Raw genomic sequence first — 18,054 nt, forward strand, 5'->3', positions numbered from 1 at the left:
TCTCTTCTCCCTAGTAACAAGCGACAGCATTAGAGGAAACGGCCTCAAGCTGCGCCAGGGGAAGTTTAGGTTGGATACTGGGAAAAACTTCTTCACCGAAAGGGCAGTCAGGCACTGGCACAGGCTGCCCAGGGAAGTGGTTGAGTCCCCATCCCTGGAGGTATTTAAAAGACGGGGAGATGTGCTGCTTAGGGACATGGTTTAGTGGTGGACTTGGCAATGCTGGGTTAACGGTTGGACTCGATGATCTTAAGGGTCTTTTCCAACCTTAACGATTCTACATACGTAAGATGTGAGTCAGCCTATACGTGGGGATATTCCTACAGAAGTGTGTATTTTGCACTTTAATTTTTTGTGACACTATGTTTTCTGCTTCATCTGCAGGACCGTATCCTGTTACAGAAATGAGCTGAACTGGCTTGATAAGATTCTCGTCTTGCCAAATCCTGTGTCAAATCCTAGTTCTTTTTAAGTAGCTTGTACCGGTGTTTTTTCTGGGAAATGAAGTGAAACTAATGTCTGCATTTCCCCAGGATTTCTTCCCTCCTCCCTGCTTTCAGGCTAGGTTTATCCGTTCCTAGGCCTTTGGAGTGTCACACATCCTCTGCAAGTTCTTGGAGACGCCCAGCACTGACGGCCCTGCAGACAGCCTTCTGGCTGCCCGAAAGCAGAGTCGATCAGCAACCCATCTGTGAAACGCTTTTTACCTAAGGATTCTCCAACGCAGCCTTTCCCGCATCCAGCTTAAGACTGGCAACCCGTACACCTGCTGGTGCGGTGACCACCCCGCTTGACGCATGGCACAATTTGATCTTACCGGCATTATTTGGAAGCTCTCTGTCACTTGCGTGGTTGATCAGTCATTGCCTTTTTATGCAAAATGCATTTTCTTCTTACCTTGATATGTTGCTATTCCACTTTGGTTTAGCTTCTGACTTTTGTCTTTATGGGCTCCTACTTTTCTTATAAATTACCTGTGGTGACCTGACTTAGTTTCAGCAATGCATGGCTGAAAAGTCATAAGTGTGGTTTTAGTTCTCTGGAAAGCGGTCAGTGCTTCCTGTGCTTCCAGGTTCTCTGAAGTTCTGAAATGATCCTGCATCTTTGAGGGCCACTTTTATCTACCTCCAGCGCTCGGGAGCTGGTCAGTCTCATTCAAGCAGAATCATAGAATCGTTAAGGTTGGAAAAGACCCTTAAGATCATCGAGTCCAACCGTTAACCCAGCATTGCCAAGTCCACCACTAAACCATGTCCCTAAGCAGCACATCTCCCCGTCTTTTAAATACCTCCAGGGATGGAGACTCAACCACTTCCCTGGGCAGCCTGTGCCAGTGCCTGACTGCCCCTTCGGTGAAAAAGTTTTTCCTAATATCCAACCTAAACTTCCCCTGGCGCAGCTTGAGGCCGTTTCCTCTCGTCCTATCACTCATCCTTGGGAAAGGGAAATGAAAAGGGAGGAAGATGGGAGGGACAGGGAGGAAGAATAAAAATGCTGGAAGACCAAAGGTGAAGGCAAGTGTCAAAGGGAAGCAACCGGCACCCTCCTAGCTTTAATTTCTCCAAATACAAGGTGAGTACCGTTGTCCATCCAAAATAATTTGTTCTTGGAAGATCTGGCTCTGAAAAGGCTTCAAGGTTAGAAGTACACGTGCTGTCAGCTACGATCTACAAGGTAGTTCATTATGTATCAACATTTGAGGATTTTCTTTTGATAACACGAGCGACACAAAGGCCAAATGTGTCGTTCTCCCAAGGAAAACTCTTCAAATGCTTGAAGACAGGTATGATGAAACAAATGTGAACAAGAAAGCAGAACAGTCTGTCGTGAAGCCTGATTGCTGTTACCAGAGAAGAGACGGGCAGGATGAACCGTAGGACCGAGTGGCGTGATACAGATGGGACAGTCAAATATGCCTGAGTAAAAACAAACAAACCAAGCTGTAGTGAAACAGTGGAAGGTAAGTACAGCAGCAGTATGCTCATTCAAATGCTCAGATTTTCTGACTGTAATGTATTTTGAGACACTATTAACATTCTGATTCTCAATTTTGTCTACAGCCTCTTTGGGCTCTTTAACTGAGTAGGAGAGAGATGCTGCTGAGGTAAACCTCTGAACTGTAAAAACTTTAATATTTCTGATCTGGAACAGACGGACTAAAATTTAAGAAAACAGAAAACACTCAGTTGTGCTGAAAAGACTGCCATGCCTCAAAAGAGCATAAAAGAGCTTATAAATGCAAAACTACTTAAAAAAAAAAAAAGCCAGCCAACGTGCATCTGGATCTTCTCCCAGTCAGATTCACTTATTACTATTTCTTTTCCTTCCAACTGCTGAAACACATCTCGACTTGCAGCTATAGAGGAATCCATCTCGGAAAAAAATTCATCGAGGTTGGTGTCGTAAGAACTCAACAGTCGATCGCTGATCTGTTGAACCTGAAAAGAAAATGGACTGCTGTTAGATTTGGAGTTACTTCTAGGTCGTTCACACGTGGATGGATTGTGAGTGACTGGACAAGAGGGCCGGATGAGTTGCATGATCTATGGGACCTTGTTCCAATTTGCAGGTGGTGTCCAGTGCTGGCTGAGGTTAAAAGCATCCGGTCCCCAGACGCCACTGATGGCCATTATCCTTCGGAGCAAACACAGGATTTTCATCACTGAACTTTCCCAAGATGGGTGTACTGTTCTTAACCCGTGCGGGCGCAGCACAGAGGGCAGAGCTGTGGCAGAGCAAGGCCCTGTAGGATTAGCTGAGCATTGGTTATCTGATGGGAAACCAGTGCACCCGCTGTGGGCTTAGCCAAAGGCACGATAACCACTGAGAGAAGAGGCATCTTCGGTGGTGTCCCTGGCATAGACTGTTACGACCTACTGCCTTAAATATGTTCCTGCGTATTGCACATAGGCCTAAGCAATCTGGTCGTCGTATCTGAAGATGCTCCCAGCAGTGCTCAGCAAAATAAATACCTAAGAGCAACGAATGCTTTTCTTAATCCTCTCCTTGAGTGCAATCCCAACTCACTGTGGCCACTTTCTCTCATTGCTACAGTATCTGAAAGTTCTGTAGGGATCACGCAAGTCTTCAGCTTGTCTTCTGTGACTCTGCTCATGAATGCTTTCAGCAGTTTTAAGGAACATTTTGACACCTGTACCATGACCACGCAACGCGAACCCTTCTCTCCGTGCCTGTCTTGTGAGCGAAAGCTTGATAGGAAAGCAGGGAGCCGCCCTCCTGGGAGGGTGGGTGGGAAGGGGGCCATGAGGTGGCAGAAGGGTTGTTGTCAGGGTCAGCCAGCCTGAGGGTACCTCAGCGCTTCCCTGTTGTTTCATTTCACTTTTTTGGGGGGTAGCTTTTCTCTACCAGGACGTGTGCTCCCTTACAACTGCTAAAGTGACCCTTCGCAGCATATGTCAGAATATTCAAAGTGAACTTTTCTAGACCCAAAGGAATCAAGAGCCCAAATCCCACAAAAAAACACAAAACCTATCTGAAAAGCTCACTTAACATTCTAAGATTTCATTTAAACTTTGAATTTCCTAAATTTCCTTCTAAAATGATGAAAAAACTCATCAGTTAATGGTTTGTTGGTTTTGTTTGTTTGTTTGTTTTCTAAATTACGACCATAGTATCTTCCAGTGAAACCCATAATGTTTCTTAATAAAGACTTTAGAGACAAACATTAGCAGCATGCAGGTAAGGGAAATGGTGAAAAACACCATGTAAGGCAAGTTGTTTGCTTCCTGACGTTAGATTTGATCCTGTGTATTCTTTTTATTTTATGGTCTGATTCACTGCTAACTGAGACCTGTTATGACTTACTGTATTTCCAAATGATCCCTAAGACAAGCGGATATTGGAAGGATGTATCCATTTGTCAGTACAAATCAGATTTAGTTCCCTTGTTAAGTTGATACATCAGCATTAACTAACATAACTTTAAAAAAAAGAAATCCCCTGAGCCGCCTTGCATAGTGTCTGTATTTACATCACGGTGCGATAGGAAAAGCAGCAGCCCCTTCGGTACGCCGAGAGAGAATTCTATGTCTAGCAAAGAGGCGATGGGTGATCTTCTGCTCCCCTCGTGACTGTTCACTGACAAGAAGGAAAAAAACCTGATTCTGTCCCATGCAAACATACACACTGACCTTCAGTGGTATGTGTAAAACAAAAAGCAAACAAACAAGAATCCCGCCACAGGCCTCCTTCAATATTTACACTTTGTGGTCTCCAAACAATCCCAAATGATGGCACTGGGGGCTTCCTGAATGAGCCATGAAATACTAATGCACGCCAGGTTATGTCTTCCATATTTTGATGTGATTATGTATTTACTTAGGCAATAACAGTCCTAGTAAGTTTTATCTGAACTGTTGTTACCTAGGTTCTAGAACTGAATCTACTCCACACTGCAATTTCATTCACGCTGATTTCATTTTAGAACCTGACTTCAGGACGAAGAGGGTAAGATTACGCCTAAACCTTATATAATTCATGGCTTCTGTTCAACATCAGGTAAAGGCTGATCCATTTGAAAACACTTTTGGTCCTGATTTATGCTTGGTCTTCATTTATATTGGTATCAAATTTGAACAGACCTGAACTGTTTTCATAAGAAGGCTCGGGGGACGTAAGAGAAAGCGAGAGCAGCCATGATGATGCTTTGCAATAGCCTCTTGGGACCCCAAATTTGAAAAGCAACAGCGTTTTAACTCTGCCCTTATCCAGTGTCCATTTCTGCGAACGTGAGAGCAACACAGACGGTATGTGGTCAGTTCCAGGACTTGGCCTGTCTTTGTGAACCACGCCATGACGAGACAGGCTGCGGAGGAAGACTAACCCCCAAGGAGAGCTGAAAGCAGGGGGCAGAGAGAGGCTGGGGTTGCAGCGTCCCCTTTTTGTCTGTGCCTGTGCTGCTTGCTCCTTCTTCCCTCAGCAGGGAGAAGCCCTCCATTTCTTCCCCGAGCTTGCACTTGTGTTTCTCTTCCCCGTTGCACTAAGTGATCCTGAAAGGATGAGCCTCCTTGAGCAGGAACTGTAAAAATAAAGAGAGGAAAACTCTTCTCCTGCCTGAGACAGTGATCTATTGAGTTCCCCTGCTGCTGAGATACTATCTGCTTTGAGCGACTCCTGTATTTTCTGCAGGATGACCTGACCCAACCCATGTCCATCAATCAGCAAATAGTCTAAGGCTGGGAAGAAAAAAAAAAAAGTGTAACTGAAATTTAACCCAAAATTTTTGCAAACTGGCAAACCAGTGTGAACTAGCAATGTGAACAGAAAGGAAATAAGCATTTTGTATAATCTGTTAGTGTTAACATGTTACAGGATTTAAATATTAAATCCTGCTGTGTTTTAATGCATAATACTGAATAACCTTTTTTTTCCTAGAACTGAAACTGGTTAATTGAATTTATTTCTGAAAACACCATACCTTTATTTTATGTCTGTGACTTCTTAAAACTTGAATAGAATGGCATAAACTGAATATTTGAAATACTCTTTATCAGTATGCAAAACTACATCAGTCATCTGTACAGCAGCACAAGACTATGATAAAATAAAACGATGAAACAAAGCACCGAGGTGAACTTTGTCCACAGGGAAGCCTTTTTAAGTGATCCAATGTCAGCAAATTGCTTACTAATGTGTTGACTTATGGCAACCCTCAAAAGTAAAATGAAAAGGCTGGAATTTACAGCATATCAATGAATCAGTTGATAAGCTTTTACTGGTTTAATATCCTCCTCGTTTTGCTGCTTGGAGCCACTTCAAGTTAGCAACAGAATGTTTACCATCTCCATGTGATAAAGGAAGTCAAACGACTAAACAAATTCCAGGACCATTATACTGTTTGGTGAGATTTAAATTAAAATCGTTGGGAGAAATCATGTGGAGGGGGGAGGAAGAAACTAAAGTCAACTACATCATTTCACAATGACTTACCTCGCTTCCTAAACAATGGCAAGATTTTTAGCAGAGCTGGAGATAATGTAACGCATTTGAAAAGATTTAATTGCACCAATAAAAGACTATACCACAATTACATGACATACAAAAGTGACATTTATAGGTAGGATCAAAGAAATTCACTACCTAACATGCTGAAGCAACACCCTGCTTTCTGGGTATAGTAGTGCTAAAAAGTAGCCTACTTTGGTTTCAGTGACCTTTCTTATCTCCTTTGATCTAGATTATTAAAAATTTTAACGATAGGTGTAATAAGGGCTACTGTAGCACCCTGAAAAGTAATACGTGTCCTTCCTAGTACCAATATTTCAGACCTTGTTCTTGGTTTTGTGATATTTATTTAAGCATATGGAACTTGACGTCTAACCTCTGTGATCCTTCCAGAGCTGGTAGGATTATTAAAAATTAGATACATATATTTTTTTTTCCAATTGCGAAGCCATTTGATTATGCCAGCGTTTAGGGGGTGACATTTTAAAAGCATAGAACAAGCCTAAGAGGCAAAATTTATTTTAGAAAAGCTTTTTAGCATCTGGAAATGGATAGCTCCTTGTGAAAAATTTCTTTAGTGTTTTCATTAACCAACACTTAAAAGTATAAGAGAGAACACCAGGAAAACTCATCTACAATTCCCACTTGAAGGCCACTAAGAAAAACAAGTATATATCCTTTAATCACAATTGGTACTGAATTCATTTAAACCTGGCTAATCTGTATGAGAGGACTTTATAAATTTATCCTTAATAGAAGGTGAAAACGTAGTGCCCATTTTGTTCCCTGCAAAATCCTGGAGCGTTACATGGGAGAATGACTTCCTAATGCGGTGGACTATATAGGGAAACTATGTTACATGAAGACTTTCCCATGGCTGATCATCATGTGATGAAATGTGGGCAGTCATCAGGCTGTTTCTGCCTCAAGCAGGTATCTGAGACGGGGGCCCTGAAAGCTAGCCCTTTGTAGGGGGCTTGGTGGACTGCTACTGCAGCCATCTGCAGAAGTTTTAACAAATGACACTCGGCTGTAACTCTCAGGGTATTTAAAAGCCTTCTTCAACTTCCCTTTCCTGAGACCCTGTTTATAGCTAAGCATGGTACCTTGAACCCACAGAAAATTGACAGCCTTGTGGGGAAAGAAGCACACGACTGCTTCCCCAGTCTTCCACGCAGAAAAATCTAAGTGTTTCTGTCGTCTGTTCTCATCATGCTACTTGAGGACAGTCACAATCCACCGAAGGATTCGCTTCTTCCAAACTTAAGTGTTTGAGCACTTTCAAGTGTAACACCAGCTTTCTTCAGTTACCTCCATATTCATTTTCTCTTTGCATTGATTACAAAGGCAGCATAGCAACCAGCAAGCTGTCTCTGTCTTAAGGCTGAGCGCAGTGTTTCCTCTCTCTCCCCCACCACTGTTACCACACCAGCAGAACAGTGGTACCAGTTTCGTTGCAACCGCCTGCAAGATCACCTCCACGTTACCAATCTCACTATCATACATAAATGCATAATATAGCAAGAGAGGCTCTTTGCCTCCAAAGCTTTCCTCCAACAGGATACAACCGGGTAAGTGTGAGAAATAACAACAGACAATAACAAGCCTTTTTCCGTGAGCACTCTTCTGTTTAACTAAAGCAGTGATTAAAAAAAAACAAAACCAACAACCAACCAAAAACCAATCAACGGACTTAAGTATTGGTTTAAACCTACCACTGATTTAGCTTGCGACTTGGGTAAGAGGATTTTCCTAGTTGCACGCACTAGCTACATTTAAATGGCTGCCTCGTGTGGCTTTGTTAATCCCCGTTAACCAGGCTGTGTGGTAATCCAGACTGGAAGATGGCTTCTCTCGCTCCTTGAGGGGCAGTTTGGTAATTGCTGAGGATGTGTCAGAGCAGTTTTTGTTGCTGAAAAGCTGAGCTGGGCTGGCCGTTACTAAACTGGGGGAAGACTGGAAGCTGGCAAAGGAAGACTTGAGGCTTGCACAGGGACTCTGCAGCAGCTGTGTGCTTAAAGGCAAGCAGGGTCGTTGCAAAATGCTTGCACCTGATTTGGCCTCATTTGTATGGGCCAGGACCCCCATTTGTTACAGTCTGACTTGCATCTGAGCAGAAGTTAGAGAAGGGCAAAGCTATGGAATGGAACTATCCAGTTCTCTGTCCAGTGAGGGAACAATGACAGTGAAAAGAAGTTACGATTGTTTATGGATTTATTTTTTTCTCCCCTTGCTATACCCACTTCATACAATTCTACAGGGAAACAGATTACTGCGATTTATTAAAAAGACAAGGGAAATACAGAGCCTCACAAAAAGCCCGCTATTCTTGGCCTAAGCAAAAGGCAGCCCTTAAAATTCAATATTTAAATTATTTTCCTTACTTCTACATTGTAAAGAGGATGGAACAAATGGACTAACAAAACAACCGAGTGCCTCCAGTGCTGCCTGTTTGATATGAATAAGAAGGAATAAATGAAGGGGTAGAGAGCTGATATTCAGGAGTTTTGATTTAAGGGAGCTGAATCAGACCCAAACAGACCAAAGACACAAATGCAACATACCTTTTTCTCAAAGAATTGCTTTCTTAATTTGCTATCTTTAGGAGGCACTGTTTTTCTCAAGTTTTTATACCATTTTCTAACAACATATCCTCTCCAGGAAGCTTGAATTCTCTAAGACACAATTTTGCTCACGAAGAGGAAACTCAAATTCATATAATTTTAGATTTATATGAAACAATCATTTTAAACATTTTTTTAAACTTTTACTTCTGTAGCGCATTCATTCTGTCTAGTTTCTTATTATATTAAAGTTTTAACGCATTTGGAACATTATTTAGAAATAAATATTGTCCAGTCACAACACCTGTAGCAGAAGTAAGGCTTACCTAATAGCGCACTTTATTTTAAACAAGCGTGCCCCATCGTGTATTACTCTGGTCTGATACTGCTCTGATAGGACAAGACTTTTTACCTGTAATTTTTTCAAAGGCTTTCAGGCATGCCTGAAAAAATAATTGCAATTACTTACAATATATTCCGCATCATTGGAACAGATGAAACAGGATAGATTACAGAACGTAAAAACAGTTTATTCATCAATCCATGAACACTCTACAAGACGCATATTTTTATAATTAAAATGTTAAGAGAATTTTGTAAATCTCCATATATTCTCATGAAATCTCATGAATTAAACTATTCCCGCTTAGTATAAAAATGTATAACTCAGTTACAAACTATGTTTTCCCATATGGTTGTAAAAAAGATAATAAAATGGAATAAAGTGCCTCATCATAAAATAGCCTTAAATTATATGTCTTACCATAAAAATCTGGAATCAAAATTACTTTTCAAAATGATTACATTTAATTCATTAAGATATTCACTTAAGTAGTTTAATTAAAATACTCATGTATTATGTGCTTGAATAGTTATATAAAAATGTACTCACTTTATGGAATACATGGGAACATGAAAGCAGCACCTGTTTTTCAAAGGAAAAAGAAAAAATAACCTGACTTTAAACCATTCTAAAAGCTGAAAAGTAAAAAATGCTGACAAGAAAAATTCTGAGTGCCTGAAAGGTCATCAGTTTCTTTCTGATACTACTGCAGTCTTTCTGGTGAAAATAAAATTCTCTAGAAATTACTTAATATATTACATCTGAAACCAATATGTGAATTTTGTGTTAACAACACATGGAGTGGCAGAAAGCAAGAAATGCCCACTGCTGCTGACTGGAGGAAAAGATTATAAAACAAGTACTTAAAATGAAAGCTGATTCATTTTTTTCCCTTTTCCCCACAGAGACGTTAAATTTCAAGAACTGATATACATCAAATGCAGCATTTCACACATACAAAAAACCAAAAGAGAAAGCATGTTCACAGGCTACAAGAAAACTTCACCTTTCTCTGACCTAAATTCCCACCAAATGCTGATGATCTCCATCCTGACAAAAGATACAGAGTTGGACAAAAAGGGCAGTTGGCTCTTAGAGGAAGGAAAAACTGGGAAAGGAGTGAAAACCAGAACAAGTAGTGTGCACTATTGAGCTGGCAAACACAAAAGGATTAATGGCTAGCAGCCAGCTCAAGGGAAAGCTTTCAGATACAGTGGCTTTTTTCCCTTGAGGGAGGAAAGCTAACGAAACACTGAGGACAAAAAGAATTCCAGAGGCATTTCCCTTTTTGTGCCAAATCTAAAGTAACCTTTTTAATGAGTGCTGTCTTTTGCTCTCTCTTGTCAAGCTTTAGACTTTCAGGGTACCCAGAAACTGGCAGAATGGTCTTTTGCCAGATCCATCCCATCTGTCTGTGGACAATTGTACACCTTCAGTTAATGTTGCTGCAAAAGGAAGCAAAAGCCCTGTATATAAGGTTATTAAAAGACCTCGATTCACATCACAGACTTGGCTATAAAAAGTCTTAAAGAAAAATTAAAAGGGGGAACAGGCAGAAAAAAAACACCCCAAAATGCACTGTGGAAAGAAACTTGCAAGCAGTTGGGGTAATTCTTCTAATTACCATCATCACCCCTCTGAAGCAGCACTCCTCTTCAATCAGTCACTTGTCTCTTTTGCTTAATATTTTCAAGATGACAGATGAGAGAATCTAATAAAGCATGATGTATTTATGCTTATGCTACACACATGCCTTGAATAAAGCCATAAAGGTAAAATGCAAGCATTTCTTCAGATAACCTAAGGAAGTGACTGATTGGTATTAAGAGTACACCTACTTCCATCTTCCAAACAGAAGTAACTATTGAACTAAACTGCAATTAGCAAAACTTGTAAGAAAACAAAATATATCTTCAGTTGTATAATCAGTGAATATTTACCATTCTGATGAACGAAAGCTAGGGTCATATCTAACAGGAGTTCAAATGAAGCAAAAAAATAGCCTATACCTGCTTTGCAAGAACAGATAAAAAGGCTGATTACCTTCTCCTCTACTGTCATAACTTCAGAAGTGAACAAACGCTACCAGCCTTTCTCTACCACGTCATGTCCAAAATACTTTCAGAGTTGGCCACTGATAGCTGGGTCCAGCTATTAAATGCTAAATGTAGAATCTTTCATTTCTTTCCTTTCTTCCGCCAGCTAATGATTTTCCAGTAACTCTGGAAAAAATTTTTTAAATACAGTTGTGTAGTCCACACAATTATACATGTACCTGAGGCTGAAGTGCAAATTCTTCCCTGCATATTGCACACGGCTATATGGAGTCTCCATGCTGTATGGATCTCTGCTTTATTTTTACCCGTTCTTCAGCAGTTAGTGGCAAGGAAGGAGGCTCAACTAGGCCTAATTTCTGAGCTGTAGACAATAGCAACAACAAATCACTGAATAAAACCCACTGGCAGATGCAGACAATCGATTTTCTTCATGTGAAATTCATCGATGATGCACGTATTTAAAAATAGTTTATACAGATACTTCATATAAATCTATCATCAGACAAACCACTGGCAGGCAATACACTTCTTACTATTAGCTAGCTATTCGGTAATTGTCAGAACCTCTTTTACATACAGGATTTATACAGGAAGTTTTTAAATGTAAACTTTTATTTGCCAAGTAATTTGAATTTATTTTGATACCCTTCCACAGCCATTACGATGGGGAATATTAACTAGACAATGTAACAATGCACAACAATGTAATTTTGTTTGTACAAACAAAATCTCTGTTAGAATTCATTTGTGAAGGTTTTTTCAGCATTACATTTTTGTATTCTCAAAAATAAAAATGAACAAAGTGGTATAATAAAAAACTGTTGCTCGTGCAAAACGCTGAAGTGTAATGAGACTGTGATGGATGCAAGAGAAATAAAGAGCATAAAGGAACAAAGAGATGATTACAAGACACCAGTGATAGCGTCACTGTGATAGCTGAGCTTGTCGATCTCAAGTGACAACTGTGAGGTGCCTTGCTACATGTCCAGATGAAATCTCTGCCTTCTCAAAGAAGGAATCAGTGAAGGTACTTACAATATTCCCCCCCGGCCCCACAAATGGCAGATAAAGTCCAGTGTCAGTATCTCCATAGTAAAAAAGATGCTAGTAGCTACAGCAAAGAATAGATCTTTGTCATCTCTGAAGACCAGAGGAAGCAGTTTGTGTGGACTGACCACAGTCACTGGAGTCAAGTCCAAGGTACGTGTAATAAGCCAATAACATGAGTCCATGAGGCCTCCATGGTATTTGCTAAAACCAGAAAGGAAGAGGGACGTGCGATAGTTAGAATGCAAGCTGATGACACCTAGATGAGAGTTTTAGTTCTAAATGGGAAGGAAAGGGTCAACTCTTTCATTCCTACCAAAATCTTTGCATAAACCAGACATTAATAAGCAGCACTTATTTCTTCTGTATAAGCTTTCAAAACCCCATCAGACAGACTGTGTTTCCAAACCCATTATACTAGTTAGTCATGAAGAGAAAAGGAATCCTAACAAACCAAAGAACGGGGTTTTGGTGATCCACTTGCTCCAGTTATCTGATTGTTCTAGGATAGGATTTGTTAATTTTTGAGACAAAATTTCTGCTCCTGAGCTCATCCGCCTACAGATGGATATCGTTAATCATTCAAAAGTTGCACAAAACTGTCTTTGATCTTTTAAAAGAACTTTTGCGAGGTACTAAAGGAATTATAAGGTGTACTTTCTTCCCTCTAGTTGAACTATCTGCCTAACCTACTTCCTTGTGAGCTCATGACATCCTTCCAACGTAAATCAATTTGATTCCATATCTTAGAAAAACAGGATGGCTTTGAGATTTCAAGCTGGTCAGCTTATGCTTTTGGAACTACATGGAAAGTGCTTTCTCTACATATGGTTTGGTTCACATATATCCCACCTTGTTACTTTCGTTACCCTTGTAAAGGTATCAAGTCAAAGGTAAGCAATGCATGTAAACCTAAGCATCAAAAGAAAATATGAATCAATGAATGCCGTGGATGACATCGGTGGTCATATATGAATTGCCTCAGAGGCACACTGCTTCAGTTCCTGGACAACTCAATACCCGGACACAAACACAGCACCTCCACACGTGCAGGAGCTCACAGCTCTGCCCGTAGGCTATGGCCTTGAATTTAAACCACACCGTCTCAAGCAGCAAAACACACACATCTGTATTTACGGCATCGTAACTTCAGATTGTAAAATATACACTGTATTAACATAAAATAGCATTGTCTATCAATTTTTGGTGCAGTAAAATGCTTTTATCTGGTGCTCTTGATGGTGAAAAATAATATGAGCTTTAAGAGAAACATGAAGGATCCTGCAAAATTTCTAGAGTCTAAAAACTAGTTCAGAACATGTAGTTTGCTTAAAGCTTACATATGATTTGCTGAAATTGGTAGCTGAGTGGCAAGGAAGTTTTCCTAATCGCAAGTGCTTTCCCTCTTGCCTGTTCAACCTTGAAGAGCATATATTGCACAGAACAGTGTTTCTGCTACAAAAGAAGAATCAAATTATAAAATACATGATAAAAGTTTCAGTAAAAACATCTATCAAGTTTCATCTGACTGTAATACCTAAGTATCAGTGAAAGAGTAAAGAAACAAGATCCCGTTTTGATAGTCCGATATACACAAACGATGGTCTTTATGATGAGAAAATCTGGATACACAGGGAGCAAACAAGATAGCAAGCCAGTCACAGCATGAAAGACAGTATCACAACATAAAAAATGCCTACCCTTGATTTTCTTCAAGCACTGTGGTCAGAGACTGTTTTAAGGAAGACAATGAGATGGCTTTGTGGAAAGCCTTTTGTATACCCTCGGGGTAAGAAAAAATGCTTATTTAAAACTTTCACGAATGGATGATTAAAGCTGCCAAATAGGAAGAGATTGGCAGCAAAACCTAACTTCTAAATAATATAAACCAGATGGGATATTTGTGAGGGACAGGTTATACAGGTGTTTAGAAGGAAAGCTTTTATACAACACAGTTGATGAAGGAAAACTGGCAGCAGGACACACAAGAAGGGATATGTGGTTGAAGCAAAAGGCTCTATGAAGATATTCTCAAAGCAACACTTTGAATAAATACAAGCAATGAAAGCCTATATTCATCACAGCTCAAGATGTCCAAGAGTTTTCATCCTTATGCATCAAGTTTACAGGCCCAACCCATTTACTGACACACCCATTTACAACCAAGTGAGTTATTTATCCTAAAATGAACATTAGCAAAGTAATTACATACATTAACCCTTAAACTCTTTATTTAATTTTAGGACTCAAGTCCCTATTGAGAAAAAATTAATGATAGAGGCCTGTGAGATTTTGTTTGATTACCCACAAACTCAAGAAGAAAAAGGGGCATTAAATTATGTTTTCAAAGTTGTTTCACAGCTGTAAGGTTTAAACCACACAATTCTTATTAAGAGGAGAGAGCTTGACACAAGTATTTTAAAATAATGAGAGACTATAGGTGAAAATACTAATAAGCAAAACCCAGAAACAATTCCAAGTTTTAAAATCTCTCAGCACATTCTTTCGAATCACTTGCACAAGCATTCATATGGGACGTTTCAGTCAATGCTGTGATTTAAAGAGAAAATACTTCGTCTTCCTTATAATTGCAGAGAACATGCTCACACTTGGGCTGCATTTTTTCACCACAACCTTTAGCTTCCATAATCACTCATTATTTATATTTGTGTTAACCCCAGTACATCTCTGCTGTTTTTCCCCCACTATCCTCTCTTCTTTCAAATTCCTCTTACAAAACGAACCAAAGAAAAAACCCTCCCATCTTTAGAACTATAACCATGTAAACATAGTAATAATCACCTTGTCTTACTACCTTTGTCCTGCACTTGTTACACTCACTTGTTGTGTATTATCTTAAGTTACCCTCTTAACCTTCAGCTGATTCCAAAAGGCAGATGCCTGTGCTTGTATGGAGCCTCGTTGATTTACATGGTTCTCTTTAGAGCTGGGACTACTGTGACAGTTACTGTAGCAAAGGCAACATGATCTTCAGAGAGGCCTAAGGGCATTTTTATGAAAAAGAATAAATAAACCAATTATTAATGATGATGAAAGTTTATTATCCTTAAAACTGCAAACTGTGGAGCCGGAAGGTCCTTTAAGAAATGCCTAATCAAGGCAGCCAAAAGGATGGAGAGAAGATGTTCATGGCAAGAATACTGTAGAAATCTTCAGATAAGGGAAATACAAGACTGAAACTGATAGGCGGGAAGCCCATTTGGACTCCTGGTCTGTTAAGATGCTCCCTGGCTTTGTTTTTTTTTAAGCAATGTTGTCTGTCGCTGCTGTACAACTGTATTATTATCATACTATTTAAAAGTGAGTTTTCTCACCAGGCATCATTCCAAGCCCTCACATCTGTGACTTTTATCTTGTTGCATGTTTGCTTCTAAATTTGAAAAAGGTATTTAACTACAGGTGTTAATTCTTTCCGGGTTTAGCCCCAGGACCATTGTAAAAACAAACCTTTTTAACTCTGAGTAAAGGTGGGTATATATTAACAAAGAATACATTTAATGTAGAACTAGTATATGTCTTTTTACTTAATAAAGAATAAAACAAACCATTTCAAATAGACTTAAAAAAAATCTTAATACATTCCCCCAAATAAATACAATATCAAAATCACTGATGTTTGCTTGAGAATATAAGGTAAAGAGAGTTGTGACAGTCAATATACAAAACATATTAAAAAAAGTGTAAAAGACTTCCTGCTTCTTAATGAAGACTCCTTCTTCATCGAGATGCACTAGCTTCTTCATTTTTACCTTTGTTGTCACAAGAATAATATTTTTTAATACATTTCAGATATGAAAAGATACTTTCAAGCTGCCGATGGCAATTCCATTGTTCACCTGATGGCTTAAACTGCTGAATTTTGACAAATTTTAAAACAAGATTTTATGCCGTTTAGTATTAAATTATCTTATTGAACAGAAAGCTTAGCTTCCTCATTTTAGTTTATTTTAAATAAAAACAAAAATTCACAAATCAGAATACAATGGTTTACCTAATGTTAGCTGTGGAGGATTGGGATCAAGAACATACTCCTTTTCTGCATCTTCCTTGTTTTTGTGGTGAGTGCTCTTTTTTCTTAGTCCAGTATCTACTACTGCTCTGACCATTTCTTTGTTCATGGGTTTGTAAATGTTCTTGATATTCCTTGTCCTTGACTTAAAAGGATCTGCTAATGAAAGATCCTGGAGCTGATGACTCTGTATTACATGATCCCGTAAAGCAACTGCAGAAACTGCTATCGTCTCTCGTTTGGAGGAGCGGCCCTAAAATGAAAAAAACCACCTTGAATAATTATTGTTATAAATGATTTTAAAACATCTGTATTATACTAAATTAAAAGAAATTCTGCTCTTAGCCAATATTTGTGACTTGTCAAAGGCTTTTAGACACATGCAACTCCCATACTTGAAGCCTAACATACAATTACCATAATATGAAATTGAAGATTGATGTTTCTGACACATCCTAGTTTTAACTTATAAAAAGTCAAATGAAATCTTTGATTTATCATTTATATTAAATAAAATAGCAGTAATTTTAAAGTTTTAATTACTGAGCCCATAATTATTATATGCAATAAACTCATTATGGACTATAGAAGTTTGGCATGCCCAAACACATTTTTACTTCAATATAATTAAAAACAATCCCAAAGGCTAACCTTGCCTTCCAGAACAGTGAATATAAACAAGAATATATTATTTTTATACAGGGAATGGGCTTATCTATCTATTCCTCCATTTCTCCCCACCCTTCTGCCTTATTTTAAAAGATGTGAAATCGTACCTTGTAAAAATCACGATGCTCCATAATCTTTAGCTGATTTTACAAAAGTTCTGTGACTCTATAAACAGACATTTACAAGAACTTGATTAATATTTCTCAGCAGAAACAGCCTCATCAATAGCAGAAGAGAAACCTACAGTTTCACTCGTTTTCTCCTAGGCCTACCATGGGAGACAGCTTAACGTGTATTCCAGGCAGGGAAGCTAACTCTGGATCCATAAACCACCAGCTGTGCCCCTCTCCTGTCAGCCTCACCTCACCCTCAGTGCACTGCCCATAATGTACACAGAACAGCTTCAAAACGAGTGGCCGTAATCACAAATTTCAAGCTGAACCGAGGAAAAAATATGGCCGTAGCAGTAAACCCCACCGAACTGTTCTGCCAGGTCAGTTTATTGTAGACAAGGAAGCCTGTGATACGCAGAGCACGGACGATGCTAGCAACCCCTCTGGGGCTGAAGCTGCTCTGCTGCGACCTCAACGTCCTCATCGGTGCAGCAGAAAGGCCCGCGGCGCGGCTCGGTCGCGGAGGGGAGGCTGGCAGAGGGTGAGGTGACACCCTTTAAAGCTGCCTGTGGCAAACAGGAGCCACTGCTGGCAACACCGTTCTCTTCCAGTGTGTCGTTGTTCCTCCTGCCACCACAGCCAACCCCGCGCTCCCCGAGTTATGGCCTGGGACCGCCTTCCACCTCGGGGGGAGCAGAGTGGCAGCGCTGCCCCCGCCACAGCCCCGTCCCCGGGCGGGACGAGGGCGTCGCGCCCTGCCAGCCGGGCCACCTCACGGCACTGCCGACCCTGCCCCTGCCCTTGTTGCTCATTCTTACCTCTCCTACCTGTTTTACCCCACAGACCTCACCCCCGGGCCTGAGCGCGGCCCCGCCGCCCCAAGAGCCGCCCCTCTGGCGGCAGGGCCCGCGTTGCCAGGCAACGCAGCTCCCCGGCGTGGCGACGGCGGCCCCCGCGGCCGCGGCGGGCGGGCGGGAAAGCGCCGTGGGGAAGGGCGGCGGCCCTCGCCTCGCCTCAGGGCGCTGCCGGCTGTCCCCTCTCCTGGCCCGGCCTCAACGGCTGCTCGTAGGGCCGCCCCGGCGAAGGGCTCGTTGCTGATTTTCCCCCAGCACCGAAGCTGCTCGCTTCTCTGTATCTCGTCCTTGCTGGTTAGCGTTTTCCCCTTTAGATCTTGCGTCTGTGTTGTAACGTGGGGCTTGGTAGTGCGCATTAGTGGAGCCCTCCGTGTACGTCTTGACGTGAAGGCTGTTCTTCACTTTACATTTTT

The 18,054-nt window shown here is 40.6% G+C and overlaps 1 protein-coding gene across 1 annotated transcript; it reads right to left on the bottom strand.

Annotated features, from left to right (window-relative positions):
* Positions 1–1,509: 1,509 nt before the first annotated feature.
* Positions 1,510–17,662, bottom strand: RNF32 (ring finger protein 32). Its single transcript, XM_087762941.1, is given in 10 exon segments — positions 1,510–1,916; positions 2,270–2,438; positions 8,529–8,637; positions 8,855–8,920; positions 8,922–8,971; positions 9,421–9,453; positions 11,147–11,289; positions 15,988–16,258; positions 16,782–16,839; positions 17,606–17,662. Coding segments are annotated over 9 exon segments (1,092 nt in total). The 5' UTR covers positions 16,806–16,839; positions 17,606–17,662; the 3' UTR covers positions 1,510–1,689.
* Between the last annotated feature and the right edge of the window lie 392 nt (positions 17,663–18,054).

Source organism: Nipponia nippon, unplaced genomic scaffold, assembly GCF_047370975.1.
Source record: "Nipponia nippon isolate SJK-2023a ecotype South Korea unplaced genomic scaffold, ASM4737097v1 scaffold_1, whole genome shotgun sequence".
Taxonomy (NCBI): domain Eukaryota; kingdom Metazoa; phylum Chordata; class Aves; order Pelecaniformes; family Threskiornithidae; genus Nipponia; species Nipponia nippon.